The sequence below is a fragment of the Mobula hypostoma genome, chromosome 1, assembly GCF_963921235.1.
Source record: "Mobula hypostoma chromosome 1, sMobHyp1.1, whole genome shotgun sequence".
NCBI classification, from domain to species: Eukaryota; Metazoa; Chordata; class Chondrichthyes; order Myliobatiformes; family Myliobatidae; genus Mobula; species Mobula hypostoma.
Window position 1 is genome coordinate 178082828 of NC_086097.1, and position 16529 is coordinate 178099356.

Genomic DNA, 16529 nt, shown 5'->3' on the forward strand with positions numbered 1-16529 from the left:
GTTTTGTATAGGAGTGAGATAGATTGGCTGGTTGAATAGTTTGCTTTCCCAACAACCTCATATTCAATGTCAAAAAGACTAAGGAATTGATTGTAGACTTCAGGAAGGTGAAGTTGGGAGAACATACACCAATCCTCATTGAGGGGTCAGTGGTGGAAAAGGTGACAATCTGTCTTGGCCCAACACCTTGATGCAACTATGAAAAAGACATACCAGTTGCTCAATTTTGTTAGGAGTTTGAGATTAAGGAGATTGGTATGAAGGGATATGAAGAGGTTAAAAAAACTGGAATACTAACTGCAGACACAGAAATCTGAATCATCTACATTTTACTGCTCACAGCAGTGAGATACAATTACTATTTCAGAAGGTAATTGGTCTATAGAATTATTTGGAAGGTTGTTGGAAAAGTGTGAAAACTCGATTGCTTTACTCTGAGCTGGTACCACACTTGATTGGGTGAACAACTGCTTTAGGAGCCGTGGCAATTCTGATTTATGAAAATGGAATTATACTGCCCCCATTTTAATGGAAAAGATGTCTGGTTCTGTCCTTCCAGTGTTCAGCCTGCAACAAAGAAAAGACAAGCAAGGAAGATCGAAAGGAGAGCAGTAGTGCGACTAATTGAGATATTGCCTTAGATCCAGTGACCTGAGCTCAACCCTGATCTCTGGTGCAGCCTATGAGGAGTTTGTATGTTCTGTGGGGTAAAGTAGGTTTCTACCAGGTGTTTCATTTCCCTCCTGCATCCCAAAAGATTTATTGGTTACCTTAAATTGCTGCACGTTAGTTGGTGGCAGAATCAGAAAAAGTCAGTGGGTACAAGAGAGAGAATAGGCTGAATAGAAAAGGTGGGGACTGGGATTGTTCCAAGAACTTTCATAGGTGTGATGGATTGAATTACTCAAATTCTGAGAGAGCTGAGAGAAGCAATATTGGAGCGAGTAATAAAAATCACAGCATATCAGGATGCCACTCAGGTCTATACTCTATCCTTGAAATAGCAGCAGGGTTAGTCCTACAGCAGGGGTGGCAGAGTAATAGTTTACAGCCCCAATGATTGGGGTTCAATTCCCACCTCTGTCTGTAAGGAGTTTGTACGTTCACCCAGGTGCTCCGGTTTCCTCCCACATACATTCCAACGATGTATAGGCAGTAAGTTGTGGGCACTGGAAACATGCTGACACTTGCAGGTTGCCACCACCACATCCTTGGACAGCATTGGTTGCTGACCAAACAACACATTTCAGTGTATGTTTCGATGTACATGTGCTAATCTAATTGTTTATACATATCTCCACAGCTCCTCCTCCGTGATATATACAAATGTTTTTTTTTAAAAAAGACTTCTGCAATTAACTTCTCAGGACTGCTCAAGATACTTGGACAATGTGGGGCAGAAATGGCCTTTGCAAATCTGTGACCACTGGTATTACAGGTTTGGATACAAGAAGAGTAGTCCACACCTTGAAGGCATTAAAGTCATCACTTGACCTTCATCATCCCTGAAAGTACAGTCCCTTCTTTCCATTTGTCAGAGTCACAAGCTTTGGAGGGAAACGATATTCAATTAGTGTGGAGATAGAATGACCAGCCTTCCAGATGTGCCGGTGGTTTTGTGGGAGATGATTCTCAGAAACATACAGAGAGAGCAAGCAGCCCTTGAATAAAGAGACAAATGTCTGAGCTACTCAAATGAAGAATCCGTTTAAAAAAAAAGAAAGCTCTTCATCTGAGACATGCACTTCCCATGGAGAATATCAAAACAGAAACAGCTACTTAAAAAGTTGCTTTATTAGCTGCGGGGCTGGTGTTAGTGATGGAGGTGGTGTCCATGGAAACTAATTTTTTCAGTTCCTTGGCTTTCATCAAACACTTGTATTGTCTTTATTAGCATCTGTCGTCAAATCTTTAATCATGAAATGCGAATAGGCTTGATGATTTATTCAGCAGGGAAAAGAATCTGTAGGTCAAGTGAAAAATTTCACACACAGCATGAATGTTGGGTACTTTCATTTGTTTCCATTCCCTGACTGCCAGAAGCAAACACAAGTGAGCTCTAATATTAAGGCTCAATTAAAATTGGGTCCAATTAGTGGAGGTTTTCCTCCCGGCAACCAGTGCCAGGAAATGGATATTGGGAAAATGTAAAAGTGGGCTACTGTGCATCAGCAACAGCAGACATGAAATGAACTTATTTGTTGGTTTCTTCAGTTGCCGTGCAGGACCCTCTGGGAGTAAAAGCTTAAACCAGTCTAAGCTATAAAATAAAAAGCCCTGGAGCTAAACATGAACTGTGTGAAACAAGGGCTCCATCACAGAACAGAAAAAAAAACTGCTGGGCTTAGAAAATTAAAAGCCAGAGGCGTTTTCCATTTACAACTAAATCCCAGTTCCACCTCTAAGCGAACGAATTATAAACAGCAACAGATTTACAAAATGAGTATTTATCCAAAAATATGTAACCCATTGTGATATTACCAAATAACAAATCCTAAACTTTAATGCAAGAAATAAATTCATCTCTCAATTATACATGCAGCTAGAATTCTTAAGATAACTTTTTTAAAAAGACAAAACTAAGTAACCCTGGGGCTGCAAAGAAATTCCCACTCCCTCCTGCTTGACGTGACCTTACTTTGCAAGTCGCCCTTGCCTTCAGCAGTTCCTGTCCTTGCCCAAGGCCCATGACCTCCAACACAGAAAACGGCACACAATGACTATACAAATCATGACCTAAATACCAGGAGATTGATGGTCCCACCCTGCAAAGAAAGTTCCATGTGCAAAAACAAAAGGAAAAGGAAAAGCGAAGAGGATAGTTGCACTAAAATTCACCTCTTTGGCTCTTTGTTTCAATCGAAGTTGTTCTGGATCTTCATGCTTGGCGCGACTCTGGTGATTGAAAGGAGAGGGAAGATGAATCAGATTAGCAGTTAATTTTCTCCTCATATTCAATGTATCACCTCTGTATTAACCATTAACATTTAACACCTTCAGACTGCAAAGTAACAGACTGGTAGACTGATAGATTTATTTTTATCACATGTATAGTGAAAAGCTTGTCTTGCATCCATCTATACACATCATTTCATTACAGTAGTGCATTGAGGTAGTACATGTAAAACAATAACAACACAGAATAAAGTGGAATAAAGTGTCACAGAGAAAGTGCAGTGTAGGTAGACAATAAGATACAAGACTACAATGAGGTAGATCAGGTGGTTAGGAGACTATTTTATTGTACAAGAGGTCTGTTCAATAGTCTTATATTAAAAAAAATCGGAGAGAAGCTCTCCTTCAGCAACAAATTTTTACTTAGAGATACAGCACAGAACAGGCCCTTCCAGCCCAGCAGGCTGCACTGCCCAGCAACACACCTATTTAACCCTAGCCTAATCACAGGACAATTTAGTGACCAATTTACCTGCTAACCTGTAAGTGTAATATGGGAGGAAACTGGAGCATCCGGAGGAAACCTATGCGCTTCACGGGAAGGATATACAAACTTCTTGCAGAAGGTGTCAGAATTGAACTCAGACACCCCGAGTGTAATATCCCCCTCTCAACACACACACACACAGGATGGTGAGTATATGGAACAATCTTCCAGTGGAAGTGGCAGAGGAGGGTACAATTACAATGTTTAAAAGATATTCAAACAGTACACGGATAGGACAAGTTACAAGGAAATAAGCCAAATGCAGGCAAATGCGATTAGTTTAGATAGGCATCTTCCTTGGCATAGACAAGTTGGTCTGAAGGGCCCATTTCCAGGCTGTATAACCTTATGAATCTATACACATTCACACAAAAATTGAAGCTAAACAACAAAGGATAAATTAAATTTTCACTATAGTTCATAATTATATTGACAGCACAGACTCTTATTGATCTTGTAGTTATTTGAAATGCAGCATTAGTGCCCACAGTTTGGCCATTAAAGCTATAAAGCCTTGTTCAAAGCTTTTCTTTTGGGATCTAGATTCCCTTCTGAACAATTCACAAATCTGTTTCCATTGTCCCTTCAGGCAGAGCATTCCAGATCTTAAAATGAGTAAATTGATTTATTATTGCCATATGTATTGAGGCACAGAGCCTTACATACCATTCACACATTACAACAGGACATTGAGTTAGTACAGGGTAAAACAATAGCAAAGCTGAAGTGCAGGTATATAGTAAGGTCCCAGAGCCAAAATGAGGGAGATTGCAAGGTCAGGAGTTCATCTCATCATAAAGGAAGCATTCAATAGACTCATATGTCCTTGGGCCAAGTGACATGTGCTTTCAGGCTTTTTATCTTCTGCTTGATGGAAGAGGGAAAAGATAAAATATCCAGGATAAGTAGACTCTTTGGTTGTGCTGGTTACCTTACTAAGGCAGCTATAAGCATTGACACAATCTATGGAGGGAAGTGTGGTTTCCATGATGTGCTGAGTTGTGTCCACAACTCTGTAGTTTCTTGCATATTTGAGGGCAAAAAAAATCCCAATCACCTATCTGGTTCTTCCACACAGGACCATAAATCCTTATCTTGGGTCACTAGCTTCTGCCCTGAAATGACAGCATCTTACTTAGTTCAAAACCTTCCATGATTTGGAAGTAACTTAGAAATCTCTTTTCCCCAAAGTTTTTAAGACACTGCCTCAGAGCTTGGGCATCCAAAACAAGTCTGGCAATGGTCATATGTGCTGGCATTTGTGCAAAATGGGTACAAATAGCTCAAAGTATGCAGAAGATGGCATGTTTACTAGCACCCAAACACGAGAAAATCTGCAGATGCTGGAAATTCAAGCCACACACACAAAATGCTGGTGGAATGCAGCAGGCCAAGCAGCATCTATAGGAAGAAGTACAGTTGACATTTCGGGCCGAGACCCTTCGTCAAGACTAGCATTGATAGGTTGACAGACTTTCCTGTACCAGAGTCTTACAGTTTTAAGTCACCAACAGCCTCTAAGCTGTTGTTATAGCCATTGTATCTCTGTGACACGTCCAGCTAAATTTCTGGTCATTGGTGACCATCAGGATTTGATAATGGCAATGCCACTAAGTGTCTAGGGTAAGTGACTAGACTCTCTCTCTCTCTCTCTCATGGAAATAAGAAATGCTAGGCACTTTGTTACTTGCGGTCCACTGCCAAATGCTCCATAATCATGCTGTATACAGGTATGAGTTACTTTATTTTTGAGGATCACTTTGGACTAATAATGGAAGATTACTGAAGCTGCTGAAGGTGGTTGGTCCATGGATGATCCCCTGAGGATCTCCTACGGTGATGTCTTGAAAGTAAGATGATTGACCAACCACAATCTTCTTTCTTTGAGGAGGTTACAATCCAAGATTTTTCCCTGATGCCCATCTGGTTCAATTTTACCAGTAATGTAAACTCCAGGATGTCAGGCAGAACAGGGTAATGAGACAGATTGATCCACAAGTTGAAAAATTAAGATGTAGTTATTTTAAGCAATTTCATGCAACTGATCATTGTCCAAAGCAATAATCCAAACAAGGAGATTTGTTTCTTTTATTGTGCAGAGTGGTAAGAACATGGAAGAGACCACCAGCAAGAGCAGTTCACGCATTCTAATTAACCTCTACACATCTGGACAACTTCGGAATTAGTTTATTATCACATGTACCAAGATAGTGTAAAGATTGTCTTGCATACTGTTCATACAGAGTAATTCATTAATAGTGCATTGAGGTAGAACATGGAAAAACAATAAGAGAATGTGGACTGAAGTCGATCAAATTTTCGACAACATTAAATAACTCAAATTTATGAGCTTGCCATTGAAGAGGTTAGAAACAATACCACTTTAAACATGGAAATTTCCAGTTGTTTAACCTGGTACAGGTGTCCCCCGCTTTTCGAACGTTCGCTTTACGAAACCTCACTGTTACGAAAGACCTACATTAGTTACCTGTTTTCGCTAACAGAAGGTGTTTTCACTGTTACGAAAAAAAGCAGCGCGCGCCCCGAACAGCCGCTCTCCCCCGGTTTTGGAACGGCATTCTCGCCGGCATTGCTTAAACACGTGCCTGTCAGCAGTCGCTTGCAAGATGAGTTCTAAGGTATTGGAAAAGCCTGAAAGAGCTCGTAAGGGTGTTACACAGCGTAAAACTAGACATAATTAAGCGTTTCGATCGTGGTGAATGAAGTAAGGACAAAGTGAGTTTGGCTTGTGGAAGTTGACAAAGATGATGTTGAAGAGGTTTTGGCATCCCATGACCTAGAACTGATAGATGAAGAGGTGATGCAATTGGAAGAGGAAAGGATAACAATCGAAACCAAATGCAGTAGCGAAGTTGTCCAGGAACTGAACGTGAAGCAACTGCATGAGATTTTCACTGCAATGATAAAGTACGACTTTAATTTTGAAAGGCTACGTCAGTTTAGGGCATATTTGCAGGATGGTTTGAGTACTTACAAAGAAATGTATGACCTAAAAATGTGCGAGGCTAAGCAGTCAAGCAAGCCTTCCACATCAGCCACAGCAGACGACAAACCTGGACCTTCGACATCGAGGCAGGCAGACACAGAAGAAGATGACCTGCCTACCCTCATGGAAACAGACGACGAGATGACACCCCAGAGTCCCACCACCCCAAACCCCGGGCCGCGGACAGATACCGATCCGCAGAGAATGCAGTGGTAGCCGGGAGGCACCCAACACATCTTTAAGAGGAAAGCCAAAATAAACAAGCTAATTAATTAGGTGCCACCCGGCATGTAAATGTCGGCCCAGATCAGAGACGATTGCCAATTGTGTCGCCTCTGATCTGGGCCGACATTTACGTGCCGGGCAGCATCTAATTAATTAGCTTGTTTATTTCAGCTTTTCTCTTAAAGGTGTGCTGGATGCGTCCCAGCTACCGCCGTACCCCTGCATGCTTCGCGGATCAGTATCAATTCGCTGCCCGGAGGGTGGGGGCCACTGCACCACCCCAACCTCCGACGACTCAGCCTAACACACCATCAGTGTGCTCGCTGTCTTCCTGATTCCCGTAAGTGATACTACACTGTACATACATTATTTCTACTTTATATCGGCTGTGTATTTTTGTGTTATTTGGTATGATTTGGCAGCTTCGTAGCTTAAAGGTTACTGGAGAGCGCTTGCACCATGTCTCTGCCAACAGCGCTTGCGCTGTGCTTTTGCCGAGAGCGCTTGCGTGAGATTTTCGCTACGGAGAATAGTGCAGGCAATTATTGTGGAAAAGTATTTCTACTTCATATAGGCTGTGTATTCATCATATCATTCCAGCTTTTACTATATGTTACTGTTATTTTAGGTTTTGTGTGTTATTTGGCATGATTTGATAGGTTATTTTTGGGTCTGCGAACACTCACAAATTTTTCCCATATAAATAAATGGTAATTGCTTCTTCGCTTTACGACATTCCGGCTTATGAACCGTTTTATAGAAACGCTCTACCTTCAGATGGCGGGGGAAACCTGTAATATACCATTCATTCCACCAATACAGATATTTAAAACAAGCAGCTTCCAATTTTTTTTTTTGTGTAGAGCTGCTAACTTGTCTTGGATTGCTCGCAAGTTATTAGGAATCAAGACGAAATATTTACAACAGTAAGGCAAGAAAATTAAAACCAACATTTAAAGAATATTTTTTCTTTTTTTATTAAATAAACAACCTCAGTTTCTAGAATCCGTGTCAGAACTCAGAAACAGATATTTTTGGCCCATTATATCCATGCTGACCATAAATGATCCATTTACACCACTGCAATTTGCCAGTTTTTCGTTCATAACATTCAATGCCCTGACAATTCAAGTATTTGACAAGACACTGAGGTATTGAGAGTACCTGTCTCACTACTGCCTCAGGTATAGAGTTCCAGATTGAGAGCACCTGCTAAATGAAAAACAATCCTCCTTATACTTAAACTTTTCCCTCACCCTAAACCCATGTATTCTGACATACATTATGGAAACAGTTACCAAATAACTGGTCTGTTATGCCTCCCAATTTTGACCACATCAGCATGGAATGGAAACATCAAGAACAAGCTTGCATGTTGGTAAGCAAGTACAAATAAACATTATGTGTATTTGTGATGGCTCAGTTGGTAGGACAAGGCAAAAGCTGCTATGTTATTGATGGTTGTCTTCCCTGTAGTTGCGATAAGAGTTCCTATTGTAAAACATTTCATCCTTCCTGGTCAATAGTTATCCCTTGAACAATATTAGTAGGAATAAATTGCCTGTAAGAAAATTGTTGGGTTCAACTTGGCTGTTATATTTCCTTCATTAAGCCAAAAAGCAATGTTTCAAAAGTATTTCATTGGTTAGCAAGAACTGTAGACACCTCGATTTCACTAAGGGTACTATAGAATTCCAAACACACATTGACCTTATTCTTTACCTTGCTGCACTGCAAAAACATAAAACAACAGAGCACAAGAACAAGCCCTACAGCACACCATGTTGTGGCAAACTAATTAAGCTAATGATACTTAACTAAACTAATCCCTTCTGGCTGCGCATGGCACAATCTCCATCAGCACAGGTACACCACAAGGCTCTGTGCTTAGCCCCTTGCTCTACTCGCTTTACACTTATTACTGTGGGGCTAAGCACAGCTCCAATGCCATATTCAAGCCTGCTGATAACACCACTGTTGTAGGCTGAATCAAAGGTGGTGATGAATCAGCACATAGGAGGGAGACCGAAAATCTGGGATAAGTTAAACAAGTAGCTTGAAATGTGGAGGGAAGAGGAGTGAACAAAAAGGTCTGCAATTGGTGAAGGAAAGGGGACAGCAACACCAAGAGAGGGTGGAACAAGTACATAAAGGCCTAAGAAGCATAAATAGGACCAGCAGCATTATCAGACATCACACAAGAATGGAGTTGTTGAGATTCTAAAAAGCAGAAAACACTTAAAAGTGCTGATTAGCTGAACCATATTGAATTCAATGCTGAAAAATGTGATTGCCCAATCAGGTGCAGATTACGTTGGGTTCTTGTGAATTGCCAGGAGATCTGTTAAAAGCCTCATGCACATTTTATTTTATTTAGCGATACAGCACAAAGTAGACCGTTCCAGTCCTTCGAGAAGCGACACCCCAGCAACACTTGACAACCCCAGTTTAACCCAGACCTAATCATGGGACCATTTACAATGTCCAATTAACCTACCAGGTAGATCTTTGGACTGTGGGAGGAAACTGCAGCAGTCAGGGAAAACTCACACATTTCACAGGGGTATCGTAGAGACACCTTACAGAGGACATTGGTATTGAACTCTGAACTTCCAAGCCCCAGCTGTAATAGCTTTTTGCTAACCACTATACTACCGTGGCTCTCATTTGGAGAATGGTGCCATCAGCTCCCCCAGTGCTAGCCTAGTTCACTCATACACTCCTAGTTCTAACCTGTTCCTAATACAGCCTTCAACATATTTAAAAATGCTATATGCAGGAAGTAGAAACAGAAACAAAAGGGATTTGCAAGAATTAAATAATACCTTGCAGCCAGATTTTAAAATCACTGCAGCTCTTTCAAGATAGTCAGCAGTTATTTTTGTTCAAAAATAATAGAATTGGCTTTTACTCACTAGCCTCAAGGCAGGAAGAGGAACAAAAACTACAGATGCATTTTGGATTCAGATTGAACAAAGACAACAAACAGTCCAGTGTTATGGCGGCAAGAAGAGCTAGTAATGAGGCACAGAGCCCATGGAACTCCACTACTTAGATATGCCAAACCACATCAGGACATTATCTAGACATGCAGATACTGCAATTAGAATCAAATGGTTAGATGCTTTTAAATTGTTCACTGTTTTTGCCCTAGTTCTAATGGCTTCTTGAACACAAGTTGTTTTGAAAGGCAGACACACACACACACACACACACACAGAGCCAACCATATTGCCAAACGTCAAATACCATGGACTGCAGGTCACACTCTCTCTCAAGAGTGTGTGTGTGTGTGTTTGTTTGTGTTTGTGTGTGAATTAGATGGATAGGTCAGTCATGACCTATTTTCCAGGATTTAAACCCAGCAATGAAGTGCCATGTTTTAGTTCCCAAGTCATGTGAGGAGAATATGCAGATTTTAATCTTTTTATCTCGGGCCATGCTTGTAAGTTTGTTTTTGAGAAGACAGTGAGCACTGTGTAGTTTGGAACATTGATCTCTAACCCCTCTTCCCAGGCTCTGGCAAAAGTTGATGATGCTAGTGAGGCAAACCTTTTGGGGGAAAAACATTTGAAATGCACAAGGATCAATGTACATTCACTCTGGAAGGTATGTGCCTTCAGAGACCAAGTATGCATCAGAATGACTGGTAGCATTTGTCCCAAACTACTTCAGTCAACGTTAGGTAATAGTGTAGAAAACGCAGCTGTCCAGTTCTGCATTGTCCATAACTGGGGTAATCCAAGGGTTACCTTTGCTCACTCTAGAATACTGCCTTCTCAAAAATCACACAAACATCTTGCGGCTTAGATCTATTGCCTAAACCTTTACAGCATTGTAGAAGAACTTTCAGTTGACGCTGTGATTCAAGCTAACAGTTTATTATGACCTTAAATAGCAACATGCAAGAACAAGGGGAGAATAAATGATAGGCTGGAATAAAATATTGCACACACAGCAATCCACAACTTGAATATTTGAATCATAGTCTAGAGTACCCGCCAGACTGGACTTGCGCCGAGTTCCATCTATCTGCACCGTATCCCTCCATATCTCTCTCATCATGTCCCTATCCAAAATTCTCTTCAGTGTAACAACTGAAATCACATTTACCACCTCCACTGGCAACTTGCTCCACACACACAACACCCTCAGAGTGAAGTTATCCCTCAAATATCTCACCTTTTACTCTAAACCTCTAAGTTTAGAGGGAAAAGTGACACATTTACAGAAATCTAAGAGGAAAAAATATGAAAGCATTAACGTTATGTCCCTCATAATCTTGTATACCTTTATAAGATTTCCCCTCATTCTTCCCTGTAACTCAGGTGTCAAGTCCCAGCAACATCCTTGTAAATTTTCTCTGCACTCTTTCAAGCTTATTGTTATCTTGATTTCATTGTTTAAAAACCCTGTCATTTCCAAAATAGATTCCTCCGACAATTACCAGATCTATTGTCATATTACAGCTCAACACCATTTTTACCACAGCACCATATTTTTTATTCCCAACTTCAGCAATCAGTCCTCCAGCCATTTTATCTATTGCCATCACATTACATGAGAACAGAGACTTCTGGCCAGGTACATTCTTCTGAGATTCTGCCTTCAGTCCATTGGTCTGCAAGATTACTACAAACCCCTTAAGGCTGCATTGATTTTGTTTCAGAGCTGTGTATAAAGATAGATTTGCATCCGGTTCAGCTGATCGCAAAGTGCTTCATATACTTCTGAAGTGCAACCACTGCAGAGATCCAAGAAACAAAGCAGCCAATTTTCACACAGCAATATCCCACAAACTATGTTAAAGATGAGAACATCCATTTTTTTTGATGTAGATTAACACTCAAGCATTGGACAGAGTTCCTAGATGAGAACATGGAAAGGAGATGTTCAGAAGGTTCTGGGCAGCTAGGACTAGCTTGCAGGGTAAGGTGTTTGGATGAGTTGGGCTGAAAGGCCCATTTCATGCTCAATAACCACGGCCAAAGCTCCAATTAACTACTGGCATTTGACTCTACTTTCACCTTGGCCCATGGTTTAACTGCTTCAGTGGAAAGCAACATATGTGGCCAGCATAGCCAATAATTAAGCACAAATTTCAAGAGTGGGGCCTTGTCAGGACTGGAAAGGAAGTGGGGTACAGAAGCCAGAATAAAGACCCTTTAGTCCCGGTGCAGGCTCTCTGCTTATAACATCAATTATCCCTCTGCTCCCACAGATGCTGCCTGACCTGCCAAGTTTCCTCAGTAGTTTTTAGCATTTCTAAACTCACATAGCGAAGGCAGACGACACAGGATGTAGAATGGGTACAGATGCTTCATGGCAACATTAAGCTTCTTGCAACCACCTGGTAAATTTCTAAAAATCCTTACCTTTGCCAATCGCAGCATTGTTTCTCTCTCATCCTCATCTTTCCGCTGCTTCTCCAGCCGATCCAACTGCTCAAAGAACTTCAGCTGTGATCGGGTGTCACTTAGTAAGCCGTATTGGTCATTGTCCTGCAGAATGGAAATGAACAGACTGAGAGCCAAGCTGGAAAATGCAGCCCTGGTCAAAACTGGCTACATCAAACACTTCACCAATGAATTCCACCAAAATGTTTCAATAAGTTTCCAGAATTAAGTGGCAATTGATTTAACAGCATTGAACTTACCCAACTGTTTTTACTAATGAACTGGGCTTAATTGGATGTTGTTTTTGGAACATGTTCCATATGTAATGCCTTGGAAAGAACTTCATTTCAGACTCACAGACTCTTGCTTATGACACTAACTTTGGTTCTACAAGTCTTACCAACATTGTGAAGGGAAGTTTTTGAAAAACCAGATTGTTATTCATTCAGAAATTTGGGAAAGAGAACACCATTCATTCCCAAACCAGCTCAAGTGCTTTGAAGGTTATGGTTGAGATGCAAATTATCCTACCAATTTTGGATCTACACTAAGGGAAGCAAAAGCATAGATCAATCTCATTTTAAAATTCTTCAGCTAGCTATCAATAAGGCTCCACACAGAATTAGCAACCATGGAGTGAATGGGTTTCCAAATACAGAATGTCCTGGCTCTGATTTTCAGATAATTTTAGGTAATACTTTCTTGCCCTAGATTCCACCAGCAAAAATACTCCCCTCCATCTATCCCAGAAAGTCATTTCAATATTCTATAACATCACCTTAAGATTCTACTCTCAGGTGGATCTAATAAAGTCATGGAATTACACAGCACGAACTGGACTTCTGGCCCAACTCATCCGTGCTGGCCAGGATGACCATTGTTTGAGTTAGTCCCATTTGCAAGTGTTTGGCTGTATACCCTGAGGCCTCACCTTTTCCTGTACCTGTCCAAATGTCTTTTAATATTGCACCTCTACCACTCTCTGGCTGCTTGTACCATATATTCACCACACTGTATGAAAAAGCTGCTCCTCAGTTCAGTTCCAATTTCCCTCTCACCTTTATCTATGCCTTCAAATATTAGACTTTCCTACCCTCGTGATATTATGCATAGTTATAAGGTAGCCTCTTACAGTTCAGGGAAAAAAGTCCCAGCTTACCTAGTCTCTCCTTACAACTCAAGCCACCCAGTAACAATCTTGTGAATCTTTCTTGCACCCTTTCCAGCTTAATGGCATCCCTCCCAAAGCAACGTGACCAACAAGTCATAGAATACAACAGCACAGAAAGACAGCCTTCAGCCCACCTAGTTCATGCCAACCTATTCATTTCCCTAGTCCCATCTACCTACACCCAAGCTATATGACTCCAAGCCCCTCCTGTCTGCTGTTAAATGATGGAATAATTGAACGAGTACCTCCAACTTCCTCTAGTAGCTCATTCCACACTTGCACCACCTTCTGAGTGAAGAAGTTTTCCATCAGATTCCCCTTAAATTCTTCACCTTTCTCCCTAAACCTATGACTGTAGTTCTACTTTCACCCAACCTGAGGAGAAAAAGCCTGCATGCATTCACCCTATCTATACCCCTCAATTTTATCTTCCCTAATTTTCATGCATTTGTTTCAGGGAATAAAGTCCTAAGCTATCCAATCTTTTTTCTGCATCTCGGGTCCTCGTGTCCTAGCGACATCACTGTAAATTTCCTATGCAGTCTTTCAAGCTTATTGATACATTTCCTATGGGGAAGTGACCAGAAATGCACATAATACTCCAAATTCAGCCTCCACATGTCTTGTACAACTTGAACATCACATTCCATCTCCTGTACTCAATGGCCTGATATGAAGGCCAATGTGCTAGCTCTTTCTATGACCAGAATTGCATGCAACACAATCCTACATTATTGAGCCTTTCTACGTAAGACAATCACTCCAGGACGAAGGAGATGTCCTCTTTATTGAAAGAAAGGGGCTTCCCTTCCTCCACCATCAACTCTGCTCTCAAACGCATCTCTCCCATTTCACGCACATCTGCTCTCACCCCATCCTCCCGCCACCCCAGTAGGAATAGGGTTCCCCTGGTCCTCACCTACCACCCCACCAGCCTCCGGGTCCAACATACTATTCTCCACAACTTCCGCCACCTCCACCAGGATCCCACCACTAAGCACATCCTTCCCTCCACTCCCCCCTGCTTTCCGCAGGGATTGCTCCCTACGCGACTCCCTTGTCCATTCGTTCCCCCCCCCCATCCACTCCCACCGATCTCCCTCCCGGCACTTATCCTTGTAAGCGGAACAAGTGCTACATATGCCCTTACACTTCCTCGCTCACCACCATTCAGGGGCCCAGACAGTCCTTCCAGGTGAGGCAACACTTCACCTGTGAGTCGGCTGGGGTGATATACTGCGTCCGGTGCTCCCGATGCGGCCTTCTATATATTGGCGAGACCCGATGCAGGGATGGGAGACCATTTCGCTGAACACCTACGCTCTGTCCTGCAGAGAAAGCAGGATCTCCCAGTGGCCACACATTTCAATTCCATGTCCCATTCCCATTCTGACATGTCTATCCACGGCCTCCTCTACTGCCAAGATGAAGCCATACTCAGGTTGGAGGAACAACACCTTATATTCCGTCTGGGTAGCCTCCAACCTGATGGCATGAACATCGACTTCTCTAACTTCCGTTAATGCCCCACCTCCCCTTTGTACCCCATCCCTTATTTATTATTATATATTCTTTTTCCTTTCCCCCTTTTTTTTAACAACCTCTCTTTTTTTCTCCCTCTGTTCCTCTCACTATAACTCCTTGCCCTCCCCCTTTCTTTCTCCCTAGGCCTCCCGTCCCATGATCCTCTCCCTTCTCCAGCCTCATATCCCTTTTGCCAATCAACTTCCCAGCTCTTAGCTCCATCCCTCCCCCTCCCATTTTCAAATCTCTTACTATCTCTTCTTTCAGTTAGTCCTGATGAAGAGTCTCGGCCCAAAACGTTGACTGTGCTTCTTCCTATAGATGCTGCCTGGCCTGCTGTGTTCACTAGCACTTTTTGCGTATAAATGCAGAAATAGTTGGTGTAAATAGGTGGTTCATAATATGGATGGTGTGCAGAATGGACTGTTTTAGTGCTGTATGACGAACTCCTACAAGCTACACACGACTTTATCATATGCACATTTGCTGTCCTCACTCTTTTGTACATAGATCCTTCTTCATACAGGGAGGCCATTTTTGTGCACAATGTCAAGGACAAAAATGAAACGGATGTTCAAATGCTGTTCATAGACTTCAGTTCAGCATTCAACACAATCATTCCTCAGAAACTGATTGGAAAGCTGAGCCTACTGGGCCTGAACACCTCCCTCTGCAGCTGGATCCTAGACTTTCTGACCGGGAGACCTCAGTCAGTCCAGATTGGAGGAAGCATCTCTAACACCATCACACTGAGCACGGGGGACCCCCAGGGCTGTGTGCTCAGTCCACTGCTGTTCACTCTGCTGACCCACGACTGTGCTGCAACACACAGCTCAAACCACATCATCAAGTTCTCTGATGACACGACCGTGGTGGGTCTCATCAGCAAGAACGATGAGTCAGGTGCAGCAGCTAATGGACTGGTGCAGAGCCAACAACCTGTCTCTGAATGTGAACAAAAGAGATGGTTGCTGACTTCAGGAGGACACGGAACGACCACTCTCCGCTGAACATCAGCGACTCCTCCATAGAGATCGTTAAGAGCACCAAATTTCTTGCTGTTCACCTGGCAGAGAATCTCACCTGGTCCCTCAACACCAGCTCCATAACAAAGAAAGCCCAGCAGCGTCTCTACTTTCTGCGAAGGCTGAGAAAAGTCCATCTCCCACCCCCCATCCTCACCACATTCTACAGAGGTTGTATTGAGAGCATCCTGAGCAGCTGCATCACTGCCTGGTTCGGAAATTGCACTGTCTCGGATCGCAAGACCCTGCAGCAGATAGTGAGATCAGCTGAGAAGATCACTGGGGTCTCCCCTCCTGCCATTAGAGACATTTTACGCCACATGCTGCATCTGTAAAGCAAACAGCATTTTGAAGGACCCCACACACCCCTCATACAAACTCTTCTCCCTCCTGCCATCTGGCAAAAGGCACCGAAGTATTCGGGTTCTCACGACCAGGCTATCTAACAGTTTCTTCCCCCAAGCCATCAGACTCCTCAATACCCAGAGCCTGGACTGACACCAACCTACTGCCCTCTACTGTGCATATTGTCTTGTTATTATTTATTGTAATGCCTGCACTGTTTTGTGCACTTTATGCAGTCCTGGGTAGGTCTGTAGTCTAGTGTAGTTTTGTGTTTTTTTTTAATGTAGGTCAGTGTAGTTTTTGTATTGTTCATGTAGCACCATGGTCCTGAAAAACATTGTCTTGTTTTTACTGTGTACTGTACCAGCAGTTATGGTCGAAATGACAATAAAAG

At 42.3% G+C, this 16529-nt stretch overlaps 1 protein-coding gene across 2 annotated transcripts in view; it reads right to left on the bottom strand.

Annotated features, from left to right (window-relative positions):
- LOC134352813 (transcription initiation factor TFIID subunit 4-like) overlaps window positions 1–16529 on the bottom strand; it is a 136249-nt gene that overhangs the window by 46783 nt on the left and 72937 nt on the right. For both annotated transcript variants that reach the window (XM_063060308.1, XM_063060303.1), the window contains exons 12-13: window positions 12050–12175; window positions 2839–2895 (exon numbers count right to left, since the gene is read on the bottom strand). In XM_063060308.1, coding sequence (XP_062916378.1) covers window positions 2839–2895; window positions 12050–12175 — 183 coding nt within the window. The remainder of the gene's footprint in view (window positions 1–2838; window positions 2896–12049; window positions 12176–16529) is intronic.